The 15,575-nt window shown below is 31.1% G+C and overlaps 2 protein-coding genes across 26 annotated transcripts in view; both read left to right on the top strand.

Moving 5' to 3' along the window:
* LOC122514354 (cyclic nucleotide-gated channel rod photoreceptor subunit alpha-like) overlaps window positions 1–2,503 on the top strand; it is an 89,223-nt gene extending 86,720 nt beyond the window's left edge. For all 25 annotated transcript variants that reach the window (XM_043631302.1, XM_043631240.1, XM_043631310.1 and 22 more), the window contains 2 exons: window positions 879–1,271; window positions 2,194–2,503. In XM_043631302.1, the coding sequence (XP_043487237.1) occupies window positions 879–1,271; window positions 2,194–2,468 (668 nt within the window). In that variant the 3' untranslated portion in view covers window positions 2,469–2,503. The remainder of the gene's footprint in view (window positions 1–878; window positions 1,272–2,193) is intronic.
* Window position 2,504: 1 nt separating this feature from the next.
* LOC122514472 lies at window positions 2,505–6,326 on the top strand. The gene is made up of 2 exons (XM_043631343.1): window positions 2,505–2,659; window positions 3,215–6,326. The coding sequence occupies exons 1-2, from the start codon at window positions 2,505–2,507 to the stop codon at window positions 4,227–4,229; spliced, it is 1,170 nt and encodes a 389-aa protein (XP_043487278.1). The 3' UTR covers window positions 4,230–6,326.
* The last annotated feature ends 9,249 nt before the right edge of the window (window positions 6,327–15,575 follow it).

Genomic DNA, 15,575 nt, shown 5'->3' with positions numbered 1-15,575 from the left:
GTACCTCTTTCTTGTTTTCCCTTATTTATTTCCCTTATTTGTACTAGAAATTTTGTCTACTATTGTCGGGACTTGATAAAACGAATTGCAAAAGTTTATTATAACGATTATACTTCTTTCTTTCTTTTTTTTATATTACAATTATTCATAATTATTTCATTTAATTAGTTATTTCTTTTTTTGTCTGCCCTCCCTTCCCTCTCTAAAATAATAGCAATAGGAATTTGTAAGATAATACGTGAAACGTCGTAAATTCGAGACACACAACTAGACAAATGTGAGAGAATATACTATATTTTGATAGAGTATTTCAATGACGTTCCTTTAGAACAGGTGACAAAGAAGGCATGGTTGGTTGTGTTGTTTAATGAAAGAAGATCTCAAAGAGGTAAAAGCGAGGTTGAAGCGAGAAAAGGATGAAATCGATCTCCTGCTTTTCGTAGCTTAAAATACTTTAATATAAAGAAACAGATAGTCCTTTGAATCCACTCACCTTTTGTTTTTAGATAGCGTAACCAAAAACAAAGATATTCATTAACAATAGGTATCTGTCTATCCATTTATCTATCTATATCTATCGTAAAGTTAACGTATTTGATTAAAAGAAAAGAGAAAAACAATCGATAGAAAATAGACGCAAACCAATTTCTGTGTGATTTGACTTTTTTTCTAAATATAATAAAATAAAGCACGAGAAAATTTGTTAAATATGACCGGTTTGGTAATCTCTGTCAACGTCAAAAATAAAATCATAGATATAGTAATAATATCGATTAATCATTTAGCTAGAAACCTAAACGAAAATCCTCCATATGTTATCCTCATATTATTTATATAAAATATCTCTGAGATTAAAATCATATCGTCAAATATTTCAGTGGCAATGAGCAGATGTCAGAGTGCACCCGGATTGGTAGAATTACATGCAAGAAAACCAATAGAGGATACATTGGTGTCACCGTTAGGTGACAAAATAAGAGGCCAGGGTTACGCTATTGGTGCTGGTACACGTTCGCTATTTACCCCGAGTTCGAGTCCGGTATTAACACGAGCTGGGGGTGTTACCAGTGATACCGGAGTACCTACTAGCATCGCAACCGGTCCTATTTTACCTGGTAACAACGTCAACGTCAACGTCAACGTCACTAGCAGAAGTATGGACAGCCCGATGAGTGCCACGAGCAGTGGACAAAGTAGCGAGGATCCAACTGCCAGAATGCCAAGATCGGTTGCAACTCAGCCTTCAACTGGACGACAATCTACTCATTCAGGTAAGTCATATTTTCTTAACACTTTTTTTTTATCCCTAGGGAACATCCGACCTATATCAATTGGAAAAATAAAAGGTTTCCAACTCGTACGAAGAAAACTTTGATAAAAAGTATACTTTAAACGAGTAAGTTGAAAACCAATAAGATAGTCGATTAATCGTCCAAGAAGGAAAAATACAAAAAATATATAACAATATTTTTATTCCATTCTTGATCTTGCAATACTTTCCAAGATTGTGATGATATTATTCATTAAAACAATTTCGAAGAGAGATGACACATATAAAATCCAATCTATTCGTTGTCCTATCTAAAGTGCAATCGGTCGGTTTTTACACATACACTCTGGAGGATTACTTTGATTGGAAAAGATCTTATATCTGTAAGGATAGTAATAGGAGGTTAATAACATATCGATATTAATACAACAATATGGTGGTGCTCGATATTGCTTCGTTTATTAGATTTTATTCTTAAAGATCTCGGTAATACTATATTCTTAGGTTTCGTTTGTTAGCCTGTTGTTACGACACTCTTTATATATTTAAATTATCTATTGTATGTACTAATAATTAACAATAGGACAACCTATCCTTGTACGTACTTAAAAACTGTGAGTCTCTATTTGCTAGATATAATCTTATTACACTTAATTCTGTTTTCTACACGATTTTCATTTAACGCGATCAATCCAAATTAATTCCAAGATCCTAACATGAAAACTCATCGTTTTATTATATTATTTTTGTTGATTTCTTAGGACTGGAACCAATCTTCTATTATTCGATAGATGTAATATAGTTTTTTTTTTACACGTAGTTTTCTGGAACGTACCTATTAGTGTTTTTCTAATGTTGAAGAACAGCAAAAGGAATACATATATGATGTTTCTCGAATATCTTACGAATCTAATATGTTACAGGTATGACGTGCAACAGCATGACGCAGTTAATGAGCGAAGGTGCTACACCATTACCCGACGTGACCTCGCACGAAGCACTTATAGCTGAGATCAAACACTTGAGGGAACGTCAGTTAACGTTGGAAACGGAAAACGCAACGCTTAACGCTAGATTGAATCAAAGAGAATGGAAAGTGGAACAACGTTTGACAGAAATCGAGTTGCAAATTTGCGGTGCCAGTTCGACATCGAGCGTAGAGGACAACAACGAGCGTAATCGCGAAAGCATCATTTAACGAGAAACAAGGCCGCGAGAGCGCGGCAAAGCAAAGATGGAGCTTATACGTCGTTTTATCCAACAAGCTAAGGCCGAAGATTTCATTGGTTCATTGACAAACGTCGAACTCAACGTAGGTGCAAGATTAAGCGACACCAAATCGATCGGTAGCTTAAGTCAGCATTTTTTCGAGAGCGACGAAGACGAAAGGTATCTACACGTCTGTCCATCTATTGGGTTACCCGAAAAGTTCGGATAAACATTTTTTAATATATATGTTACCTATCGCTGAAGTGTAGGAATCAGTTATTCTGCAGATTAATCAGGGTAATCAGTTAAAGTACCGATAATTGTTTCATTTCTCAAATTACTTAGATAATCTGTACATTACCTACTAGATATTTAGATTTGCAGTCACATTTTCTGAAACCCTGACCCATTATCAAGGGATTGCTTTATTGCTGTTTGACGTAAAGATATTTTTATGCGTACATTACCTAAGTAAAATGCAGAAAACTCTTGATTCCACACTTTAACGGAACAAATCAGTTAATCTGTAGATTATTTAGGTAATGTGTTCGAATTTTAGCAGTAACATATATATATATATATATAATCCAATTTATTTGAATATCGGTACGAACTTTCCAGGTAACGCAATATTTGTCCATTATTTGTATTCCTTATTCTTTTGATTTGACAAAAGACGATTTAACTTTCTGTTCCATTTCTTTCTACGATCACTGTCTATCTGTATTCCGACAGGTATTACGGAACGTGCAACGGTTACGCCTCACAACCCGGAAGCAAATCAAACCTGTTGCTGTGCAGCGAATGCGATCAAAAGACACGTACTTGCACGTACAGACCGCAGACACCGGGATCTTATTCTGGTCGTTACGTAGAGGAACGTTTAGATCCTAGGGAGGATTTAACTTTCCTTAGACCGGAATACAAGACGTCTGTCCGTAGTAGTCCATCGCCAAGATTGTCACGTGATGTTCAAGAAATTTCTATGTCGCCTAGATCACGAAACCATTTTCAGGATTCACCGTCACCGAGATCTAGTCGTCAAGAGTTCAAGGATCAACAACAACAGCAACTATTGTCGCCCGAATATATTCGTCGGGAGGAAACTTTCGGTGAATTGGAAAAACGTCAAAAACAAAAGGGAAAGGAAGAAGAGGATAATGAAAATGAAGAAGAAGAAGAAGGTGACGACAATGAAGAGGAAGACGAAGAAGCTGAGGAAGACGACAGTCCGGTTTGCGAGCTTTGTCACGGTAATGGTCTTGTTTTGGTTCACTGCGAACATTGTAATTTTTCAACCGAAGGAGATCTCATATGTTTCCGTTGTCAAAGCGACGAAAATTCATTTAACGGCAACAATGGTTGTCCACGTTGCGAGAGGAGTGCTAGAATAGCTGCTGCTGCTGCTACTGCAGTATCTGGCGTAAATACATCGTCCGATGAAGATAATCGTCATCGTCATACGGGTAAATATCCGGTAGACGCGGTAGTTAAGATTAAATTAAACGATTACATGATAGACGTCGATTCGGACGATACAAATGACAGCGATCCGTCGATAGATCGTCAAAGAACTCAAGTTGAACGACTCGACACTATCGTTGAGATCAAAGGCGACACTGCCAGCGAAAACGACGACGATAACAATGGCGGCAACGGCGGCCATGACAGTGGTAGCAATGGCAGCGCCAAATTGAACGGAACTACGGGCGCGAGATTTCTCAATTACATGATCGTACTATGCTTGTAAATAATTTAATATTTTAATCGATTAAAGTGATAGTTATACATCATCGTCATCAAAACGCAATTTCTATTCGCTACGCGTATTATTAAAAGAGAATGATAATATTAATAATGTGATCGGCGAACGGAACGAGAGATAAAAAGATAAAAAAAAAATACTTTGGCCGATGATAATTCTTAACTGTAAATATTTAAAAAAAAAAAAAAACTGCCAGGTGACACGCGATAGTCAAAATCGATATTCTCTAAATGCGACGTAGAATTAAAAAGAAAAAAAAGATATTAAAAATTAAAATTATATTAAATATGTACTTAGGTAGCTCGTATAAACGGTAATTGAAACAAATAAAAGTAGGGGAAAAAGGTGGCAATGATATTCCGAAAGAATGAAATAGAAAAAAACGCCGAGCGAATTGGATCATAAAAAAAAATTAATAAATATTTAAAAAAAGAAAGAAAGAAAAAGAGAAAAAGAGAGAGAGAGAGAAGATGGATAAAACAATCTGTCTCAGGAACGGCCGATCTGCCCGCAGACTTTCGTCGCCGAGCGCCAAAAAAAAAAAAAACAAAAAAAAATAAGAAAATATTTAAAAACTAATCCAGGCGTTCCTGCGCACGTAACCATTAGAATGGGTTTGTACAGAGATCGTCATTATACAATATATATTGTCTCTCACTTAGGAAATACCTTCCGTTAATTTTCTATCCGAAAAAAAGAAATAAAAAAAAAAAACTGCAAGAAACGACGAAAGAACGAGGGCTCTCGTCTCGCTGATTGTTAAAAAACTAAAAAGAAGAAGAAAAAAACCATACTCTCTACTAAAGAAAGATACGAGAAAAAAATCGATACGAAGCAAACATAAAACGAAGAAAAGAGAAAACTAGACGAAGAACGTGCTAGAGGAATGCGCGAAGTAATATATAAAGTATATATGTGAATATATATATACATGCTGCCAATAATAAATCAAAAAAAAAAATTTAAACAAATTTCGCGCGAGGACTTTACGATTTAAGATTTTTCATACCTTCGATCGAATTCTTTCTTAGCTTTTACGTAAAAGCAATAGACGCGAGCCCGTACGCGGACATTACACACACACACACACACACGTTGACACACAATTTAAACACAATTAAAACAAGGATAAATGGTGAACATTCGCGTATCGTCGGAAAGGCTAGAGTAATTATAATAAATTAAAAAAAAAGGGAAATAAAAAATAAAAAAAAAAACGAAAAAAAGTAATCTTACGCCCAATCCGCAACGCGTAAGATACGATAAAATGTCAATTCCTAAGAAAGAAGAAGAAAAAGAAAGAAAAAAAAAGAAGGAAATAAATAAATAAAACGCAAATCGATAAGGGATCGAGGCAACAAAGCGCGTTTAAACTGCCATCATTTTCACAAAGAATAAAAGGTTTTAGCTAAGATTTTTGCACAAACCCATACTAACTCATGTTCGGGACCAACTATTATCCATCATCTAATAAGCGACAAATGCCACTTCCGAGTCTCCAACTTTCATTCATAGTCGTCGTTAGTCGCTCTAACAAACCAAAAAAGAAAAAAAAAAAACAAATAAAGAACAATTTACGCCAGTTTCTCGACATTTAACAAAAGTTCAACGATACTGAATGGTATAAGGGGAAAAAAAAAAGGAAAAAGAAAAAAAATAATCGACATTGTAAAGATATAGTGACAGAAAAAAAAAGAGAGATTAAAAGAGGCAGTACATAACCTTACTTATTTCGTTTGCACCTACTATTATTAAAACAAAACAAAAGATGAAGAACGAAAACAATTTCGCGGTGTCGTATCTCGCTTACGTTAGATGCCGCGAATAAAAATAAAATGAAATAAATTAATAATAATTGTGTGTGTCAAGGATATTCGAGCGAGTTCACATCGTCCCGACGCGAATTAATTAACTAACTGACTAACTAATTGTTGTTAATTTCCGAAATGAACGTATAAACTAAAAATGATCCCGCGCCAATTCTTCGCCTATTTCTAATGGATTTTTTCCCCCACCATGCGCAAAGATGGCGGCACCCCAATGGAGCGTTCGTATTCGTTAATGGAAAAGAAAAGAAAACAATAAAGAAAAATACGAAAGGATGGCTGTACGAAAGAAAAAAAAAGAAAGAAATGAAAAAGATAATATCGGAGGAGGAAGTAGATTTTTTGTCCACAAGGAACCATTTAAAAAAAAAAACCAATCGAAAGATTCGAGTCGATACCGATTCGTGCCTCTCGAAATAAAACAATTATTAATTATTAACGAAATAAAAAATAAATAATAAAATAAATAATAATAAAAAGAAAGAGTAAACAAAAAAATAAATAATAATAATAATAATAATAATAATAATAATAATAATAATAATAATAATAATAATAATAATAACGAAATAAGGAACGGCGGCGCAAGAGAGAGACGAAACCGTGTTGTTTGAAAAACATTAATATGGATATGAATTTTTTTACGCAAAAATATTTTTCAACCATCGAATTATAAAATAGAATTTAGCTAGAAATTGAGAGAAGACTTTTTTTAAAAAGAAAAGAAAAAAGAAAAAAAAGAAAAAAGACGTCCGTTTCTAAAAAAAAAGCCTCTTTGTAAAAATCGTTTCTCCGAAAGAGAGCGATCGCTACTCGCCGAACGTTGAAGAAAAAGAATGAAAATAAAAATGAACAATGACTCGATATATTGCATACGATTTAAACGAAGTAAAAGCAGACTTTGAAAACCAGAAAAAAGAAAAGAAAAAATTATAATAAAATATTGCTTACACATCTATTACGACAAGATTCCAAGTTCTTCCGCTGGTAAAAGTAAAAAAAAAAAGAAAAGGGATTAGGAAAGAACAAAAAAATTATAATTAAAAAACCATAATTACTGCCCTTGCTTCCTCCTCCTTCTCCCCTTCATTCCGGAACAATAATAAATAAATAAATAAATAAAATAAGAGGAATATAATATTGTCGTCGTCACATATCCGATTTCGAATGGGGGAATATGAAAGCCCAAAAAAAAGGGGGAAAAAACAAAGAAGAAAGATACAGAAAAAATAAAATTATATGTATATGCATCCCGAAGGATGAATATTTGGTTTGATAAGTGCGTCGAGGTGCGGGGGAGGAGGACAAACGGAGAACTCGCTTCGCCCGCGAATAGTAGCGATCAAAGTGCTCTTACTCTACAACATGATTTCCGCGTGGGAACATTTATGTAGATCTTAAGAGAACCAACTGAACAGGAAAAAAGGGGAAGCGGGGAAAAAAGGGATGGGTCGACGACGAAACTAATTTATTTTTTTTTTAATTTTCCTTTTTTTTTCTGCATTAAATTCTACCCATTTTTAATTAAACGACAGTAAAGTAAAACATTTATTCTTTTTTCTTCTTTTAATTCATTATACTATAATTTATAATATAATTATATAATATTATTATAAAAATAAATGACAAATATTGTGGAAATATTCATTTCGTGATACAATATCGTAATAATTGATTTTAATACATCTATTTAATAAATTTATTTATCGTTACTTTATTTCGATAAAATTGTTCGTAAGATATATGTGTTTTTTTTTTTTTTTTTATTTACTTCACTGTCATGATTAACACGGAAACGTTAAATAATAATTATTTTTGAGTTTCATAGCATCGATTACAAACATACCTACACACACACGTACACATATGCGTTTAATTATTGCCTTTCAATATTTTTCTTTATTATTTACATAAGTATATACAAGGTGTCTCAGGTTTGTTTCGTTAACGGGGGGGTGTGACACCATGTATAATTTTTAAATAAATAAAACACACAAAACGTAAAAACGCTCAAAACGTAAATATTATTTCAAGAATATTGTAAAAATGCGTCGTCCATCCACCCTTTAGCGCAAAAATAACACCGAGAACGTTACGTTATTACTACTGCCACCTTCTACTTTTAAAAAAGAGAAAGAGGGAAAAGTAAAAAAAGAAGAGGAAGGAGAAGAAAAAGAAAATAAAAAAAAAAAGAAAACAGAATGAACTTCCGCGTACACTCGTTTAGAAAAAAAAATTCGTTAGATTAGAAACAACATTGCGTGAGTAAGTGAAATAATATATATATACATATAAATATATATATATACTTTACTTACTCTACTTAAATTGCGACTTTTGAACCTCTCTATAAAAATAGATAATAATAATAATAATAATAATAATAATAATAATAAAACAATTTAAAATAATTAAAATAATTAATACTAAACGCATACCAATATACACACTCGCGTATCTCACGACGAAGATAAAGAAAAAAAGAAATAATTAAATAAATGAACAAAGCGCGACGATACGATAAAGAACGAGCAAACGACTGACGTACACTTCTAAAAAAAAAAAAAAAATTACACGCACACATAAACACACATACACACAGCCATACACATTTTTCCCCGTGAAAAAAAAAATTAAAGAATGAAAAATAAAATTTTGAATTGAATTTATTATCTCGTTTACTATACGTTACTCGCAATCGATGTAATATATCATAAATAATATACCCTTTTACATAGTTAATTAATTAATTTAAATACATAGATACGTACATATATATAGACGATACGACCATGTAATGTTACAAATATTCGTGAGAAAAAAAAAGAAACAAACGTCTGCGAATTTGATTCACTTACAATTGCGAAATAAGTGACAAAAAATAAATAAAAAAAGATTAGAGAGAGTCGAATCAGCCTTAACAAACAAACCAAAAAAAAAAATAAACAACCGTAGGTAATTATTAAATAACATTCCTTTATTGAATTTATTAAACTTATACTAACGGGAACGATTTACGTTTGAACGTAATTGTAATAAATAATTTTTGTTTAAAATCGTCAAAAAGACACATTGAAAAATGAAAAATAAAACGTTTACGAATAACAACGACTACGGACTCAGAGAAAAAATAATAATGTGAACGAACACGAAAAAAAAAAAATAAAACAGAAAAATACAATGATTCGCCCTTTTTGCTATCATAATCGTTATCAATGTCTTCTTCTTCTCAATCTGCGACCATTTAATTTTCTATTAATTTCTACGAATAATTACGCTAGTGTGTCAAAAAGGTTTGGAGCGAAATAAAAAAAAAAAAAGAAAACAAAGAAAGAAAAAATCAAAGAAATATCGTATCTTCGAACAGAGGGATTGCTTCTATCATTTCGTCGACATCGAAGAAAAATAAAAGAAACTATGAGAATTGTACGTACGTAGGATAAATATTTGTGCCAAGGATCGTTTCAAACGCGTCTTCCTTACAATTTTTCCCATCGAAAAAACAATCTTTCATTTGATCTTCCACCTTTACGCATCGAAAACAAAAAAAGAAAAGAAAAGAAAGAAAGAGAGAGAGAGAGAAAGAAAGAAATTTAATTTCCAAAAAAGACAGTACAATTTTCTATATAATTTTGCCAATGAAAAAAAGAACAAAAAAAGAGAAAAAAACAAGTTAAACGGTCGTCGTGCATATCAACATTTTTTGTATATGAAATATTTTGCAAAAGATGAAGAAAAAAAAATGTGAAGAAATTAAATAAATAATATAATAATTCTTTCTTATGTGCTTATAAATAAATATGTGTGTATGTATATATATATATGTATGTGTATATATGCATATGTATGTATATATATATAAAAAAAAGAAAATGTTTCAATATGTCGCGCAATAATATTTTATCCTTGCTCCCGCGACACCTACATTTTAAATGTTTATTAAAATGACAATTTAAACAAAACCATTCCACCATATCAAGATTAGCATCCTTTTGCATTAATTTGAAAAAAAAAAAATATAAGAAGGACAAACAAAATAAATGCCACTGGAACTCACGCGTAACAAATAGTTTTAATAAAGCGTTAAAAAAAAAGTAAATAACAGTAAGAGCTAAAAAAATTATAATATTAATAATCAAGATGAATTGATAATATGAATTGCAAGCTCTTGGATATTAATTATTATCGTCGATTATGAAATATTAATTATAATAAAACGCGAAACGAGCTAGCGGTCTTATTAGGAGAGAAAAATTATGAAAATTAATAATTAATGACAATGAAAAATAACAGGTCTCGACATTAAAGTATCTCGTTAACGTGAATCACATCTGCTAGAATTGTATGAGTGAACAAGTTGTTATCATTTCGAAAAAGAAGAAGAAGATAAAGAAGAAGAAAAATAAAAAATAAAAGAAAGAAAGAAAGAAAGTATAATCGTAGGAAGATTAAAAATTACTTCTACGATAAATTTTTTGTCGTCTATCGAAAATTGTTAAAGTTAAATCGGGAAAAGAAACAAAAAAAAAAGAAAAGGTATAAAAATTAATTATATATTATTAAAAAAAATAATAATAATAAAATATAACGTATTTACTTATTATATACTTATTTATGAAAATTTATTGTTATTATATATTAATTAATTTGGAAATTCATTATTCTCTCAAGAATTTCTCTGTCTTCGTTAACTCGAGGAAAATTCTTGTAATTGATAAACACGACAACCAATTACCTAACTCGAACGATCAGAATTTATTAAAAAATCCGCGAATTTTTCCATGAATTCTATTTATTACGAATACTATTGCCAAACTGTTATTCGCTAACTTAACAATAAGACGCTTTTATTCGTCGAATGAAAATTTTTCACCTTCTCGCTAATGAATAACACACACACACACACACACACACTTACGTATAAAATTGTAAAATGAAAATGGAGAAAGAAATGGGGGGAAAAAAAAAGAAAAGAAAAAAAATAGACAAGATGAAAGATGGAAATTCATTTTCGTCATTTTGCTACGCCGGTTCCTTATCTTTAAAACACAAAACAAAAATAATATTTAAATGAAATAGAAAAGAATAAATATTCAGCGTCGGGAGCAGAGAGAGAGAGAGAGAGAGAAGAGGAAAAAGAAATTAACAAAAAAGGAAATAAATAAATAAATGAAATCAATAAATTTAAATAATTAATAAATAAAAAATTAATTAACAAACTAAGAAAAATAAAAGGAACAGGAGGCGGGTCTCTTAATCAGGCTCTTCTATGAATGGTCACTCAGGAATAAAGTTATAATATAATAAACGGTTGCGATATTAATTATTAACAATTAAAACGAACGACTTTTTGTAAATATAATAAATATATAATATAAATATTAATGTATAAGTATATATAGATATATACATGTAAACATTTATATATATATACATATATGTATATGTCTACGTATATGTATATGTATGTATGCGTGCATGTGAGTGTATATATATGATATAAATCGTGTACAGGGTAATTTGAAGAAAGCCGTACGGTCGGACGTGTTGTAATAAATAAAATGTAGCGTAGAATATAAATATATATTATAATATCGATCCTCGAAAACGAAACTAACGATAATTATCGTATACACGTTTGTGTAACTGGTAAAATTAAAATTAACAAAAAATAATAATAATAATTCATAATTAATAATAATAATAACAATAATAATAATGATAACTCATAAACGATGTAAACGATGTAAACGATTTTATATATATAAAAAAAAAAGAAATTAACTATAACGAACTATATCAATTAATTTCTCCGCGTGATAAACGAAAATTATTTGAAAAATGAATACGTGTATCTTCTTCCTCTCGAAGAGATAAAATGATTGATTTATATTTCCTTTTAAATAAGTTATTTTCAAATTTGAAAATTTTATCGCGTACCTTTTTTCTCTCGTATGAAAGAAAGAAAAAAGAAAAAAAAAAGAAAAAAATCCTCCTTCAAAGGTCCGATCGTACAGCTGAGATCAGAATGACCCCGTACAAATTTTACGATTGCCCCCCTCCCCCCTCGAAAAAAAAAAATAAGAGATAACAAGCCTGATAGGAAAAAAAAACTTGTGAATATTGATAAATAATAATAATAATAATAATAATAATAATCCATGTGCGCGCGCACAAGAGATGGAGTGTGATTTAAACGTGTTTGTATAATGCGTGCGAGAGAGAGAGAGAAAGAGAGAAATAAATGTGAGTAAAAGAAAAAAAAAAAAACAAAAAACTCGATAGAGCGAATAGTGGTGTTGGTAGAATTTTCTTCCATTATAAAAAAAAAAGAAAAGGAAAACAAAAAATAATAATCATGATCGACCAAATATAATCGGTAAACGAAATAAGACTACGATGCATGTGTCACCAAAGATTGTTACTATCTAACGGGTTAATCAATCATCAACCAATCGCCAACAGTAATAATGAAAATAATTAAACGAAAGTGGAAAAAAACAAAACGGACAAGAACAAGAATAAACGAGGAAGAAGAAGAGGAAGAAGAAGAAGAAGAAGAAAATGACAAGGAAAAAAAAAACAAAGAGATAGATCATTCCGCGAAAGTTTATACGATGCAAAAAAAGGGTGGGTGAGTGGGTGGGGGGAGGATGGATTATCTAACGTTTTAATTCCTCCCGTTACCTCTTTTTCCAGCCCCTCTAAATACATCTCGACCCCTCTATACTACCCCAACCCCCTCCGCCATGCCCCCATCCCCCAATCCGGGATTTAACGATTTTACTTGTAACGATAAAAAACGAAGAAAAAGAAGAAGAAGAAGAAAAAAAAAAGAAGAGTCATAATACGTTTACGTGTAACTATACACCGTCGCCCATAATTCTTCGAATATACATTTAAACAAAACTACGCCTCCTGGTATGTGTGTATGTGGCGCATTGGTTGGTGTACGTTAAAGTACACCTACCGTGCATTATAAAAAAAAATAATAAGTATAAATGCAATTCTTGTCCATTTCTACATGGTGTATATCTCTCTGTTTTCTTCCTCGACGATAGAAGTTATTTTTCAATTTCCAAAGATTTAGAAAAACTATACACACTAAAACACGAACGCATACGCATACACACACAAAGACACACCCACACACACACACACACACATCGCTTCCACGTGCGAGTGTCTGTACGATCGGATTTGTCATTAGGAATCTTGAAATATAAATAGACGGTTAAAGTGGGAAAATATGAGGTGTGTGTTTCTTTTTTTGCTTTCCTAATAATCCTGACACCATTAAGAATTCATTTTTCCCCTTTGATTTTGAACTATTTCATTAATGTCGACCCCATACACTGGTCGTCCATGCAAAAACCTCGTATGAACGACCGACCGACCCATATACGGGTCGTTGTACCGTACAACGATATACTTTCGTACGAGTAAATTTATTTGCAACGATATTCGTTCCAAGCACGCCCTAAAGAAAGAGTTAATCGTCATTTCTATGTCAGTAATATCTTATAATTTTAATCTTAATTGCAATTATAAAAAACAATATTATTTTTTTTATATAATATAACAAGGAAAGTTATTTATTTATATGTTAGAAGTGGTCTTTGTTAGAAATTTTTGTCAAGAATTTTTCATGAATAAATTGTTCCTTTTTTCTCGACTCGAATTAAATAGAAAATGAAAGAGAAAAGGTAGAAAAGTAATATTTTAAATTTCTATTCCTTTTTCTACTTTATCTCGAATAATTAGAAAGTATCCTTTTGTTCCTGTCGAAATAATCTTTAAGATTTGAAAAACACTTTTAAATTACTTTTAAGTACTTTCTTCTTTTCGTCGAATATTTTTTTAATTTCGATCGAATAATATGTCATTATTTTAATGTTTTTAACTCAGGGTTGTAATTATCAATTGTAAAATAACAATCACCCTCGTATATTTAAGTATATATACGAGTATATATGTATTTGTATTGAAAAGATGAAAGCCGATGTTTCTCAAGGTAAGAATAATGGTGAGGCTGGGAACAAAAAATATATATTCGTCTCTCTTTCCTTTGTTCATTCGATCCTTCTTCTTCAATCGCCAGGAAGTCGATCAATAGAAAGTTTCTACGAGGAATTGAAAATTTCTACCTCCTTTTATTATAATCAAACAGTATTCAACTTCTAACGAGATTGATTATCTTAATGAAAACATTTCATTCGTTCGTTAAACGATAGCAGATTATTTTATCGTAATATTAATTATCGATTTACGAAGTTTTAATTATTGTTACTTGCTTTCAAACAAAATTTTTTGTTAACGAATAAATATTTTCTTTTTTTTAACAACATCGATTAATATTCCTTTAATTAAATTAACTTTTAGAAAATTTGCACGAACACCTGTAGCATTTTTTTAACTCTTCACCGATGTACGACGGGTTGCCTACAGCTAGGAACTTAGGACGCCATTTAAACGCGGGATAATTTCAATGTTTTATTTTAATATCAGGAAAAAAAAGAAGAAATATGTGTTTAATTGATGAGATTTATAACTAAAACCGAGAATAGACCTTAATTATCTTTTATGTACTGGAAATAGCGTAGATTTTTATTTATATAATCTACTGATTTACATTAATGTCACTCGTGGTTAGATTGCACTATTGTGAAAAAATTTATATAGAAAATCGTAGTGAGACGTCACAAATACCTTTTTGGTTGTATTTATTTTTTAACTCGTATACTTTCGCAGAAAAACAATAACGACATCATTGGGGAAAATCGAATTTTTCCATCTCTTCTTACTTAATACTTTTTATCGCACTTCTCAGTTATCGTATTATCGATCGTATAGTATTGTGTTCGTTGTAAGAATGTAAATAAGTGCAGACAAGAGACTAAATTGCTATACGATTCTTTAATAAGATTACCAATCAATTCTGACTCTTATTTTCTTTCGAATTTATGTACTTTTGCAAAATGCAGTAAATATAAATGCACCCACCTCTACGTGTATAGGTATATTAATTATTAAAAATATTTTGTTTAGAAAATTCGTAGTACAATAATAATTATATATCAAAAAGAAAAAAATATTTTATAATTTCATTAAATATTAAAATAATTTTTATATATTGTTCGAGTAATAATTCGACAAATTAGAGACCCTATTAATGAACTCGATAATCTGTATAACTATATACGTCCCTGGATCGTAAGTGAACTCACTATATATATGCATTTATATATATATATATATATACTTATTGGCACGTTATATATATCGGCACGTTATTTTCTGTCTCTTTTGTTCTTTTACTCCCTTTCTCACTTTCTCACACTGTCTTTCTCTTTCGCTCTTATTTACATACAATTTCCGTTTCGATCTATCGAACATTTCTGATTGGTCGTCTTTTGTAGCGAACCAAAGACAAGAATAAAGGTACTCTATGATCGGTTATATGCCGAAGGAAGACACGCCTATCGGTGTTGCCGCGTAACCGTAG

The sequence above is a fragment of the Polistes fuscatus genome, unplaced genomic scaffold (genome assembly GCF_010416935.1).
Source record: "Polistes fuscatus isolate 324 unplaced genomic scaffold, CU_Pfus_HIC Scaffold1, whole genome shotgun sequence".
Lineage (NCBI taxonomy): Eukaryota > Metazoa > Arthropoda > Insecta > Hymenoptera > Vespidae > Polistes > Polistes fuscatus.
Note: the sequence above shows the minus strand (reverse complement) of the source record. Positions and strands in the feature narration are given on the sequence as shown.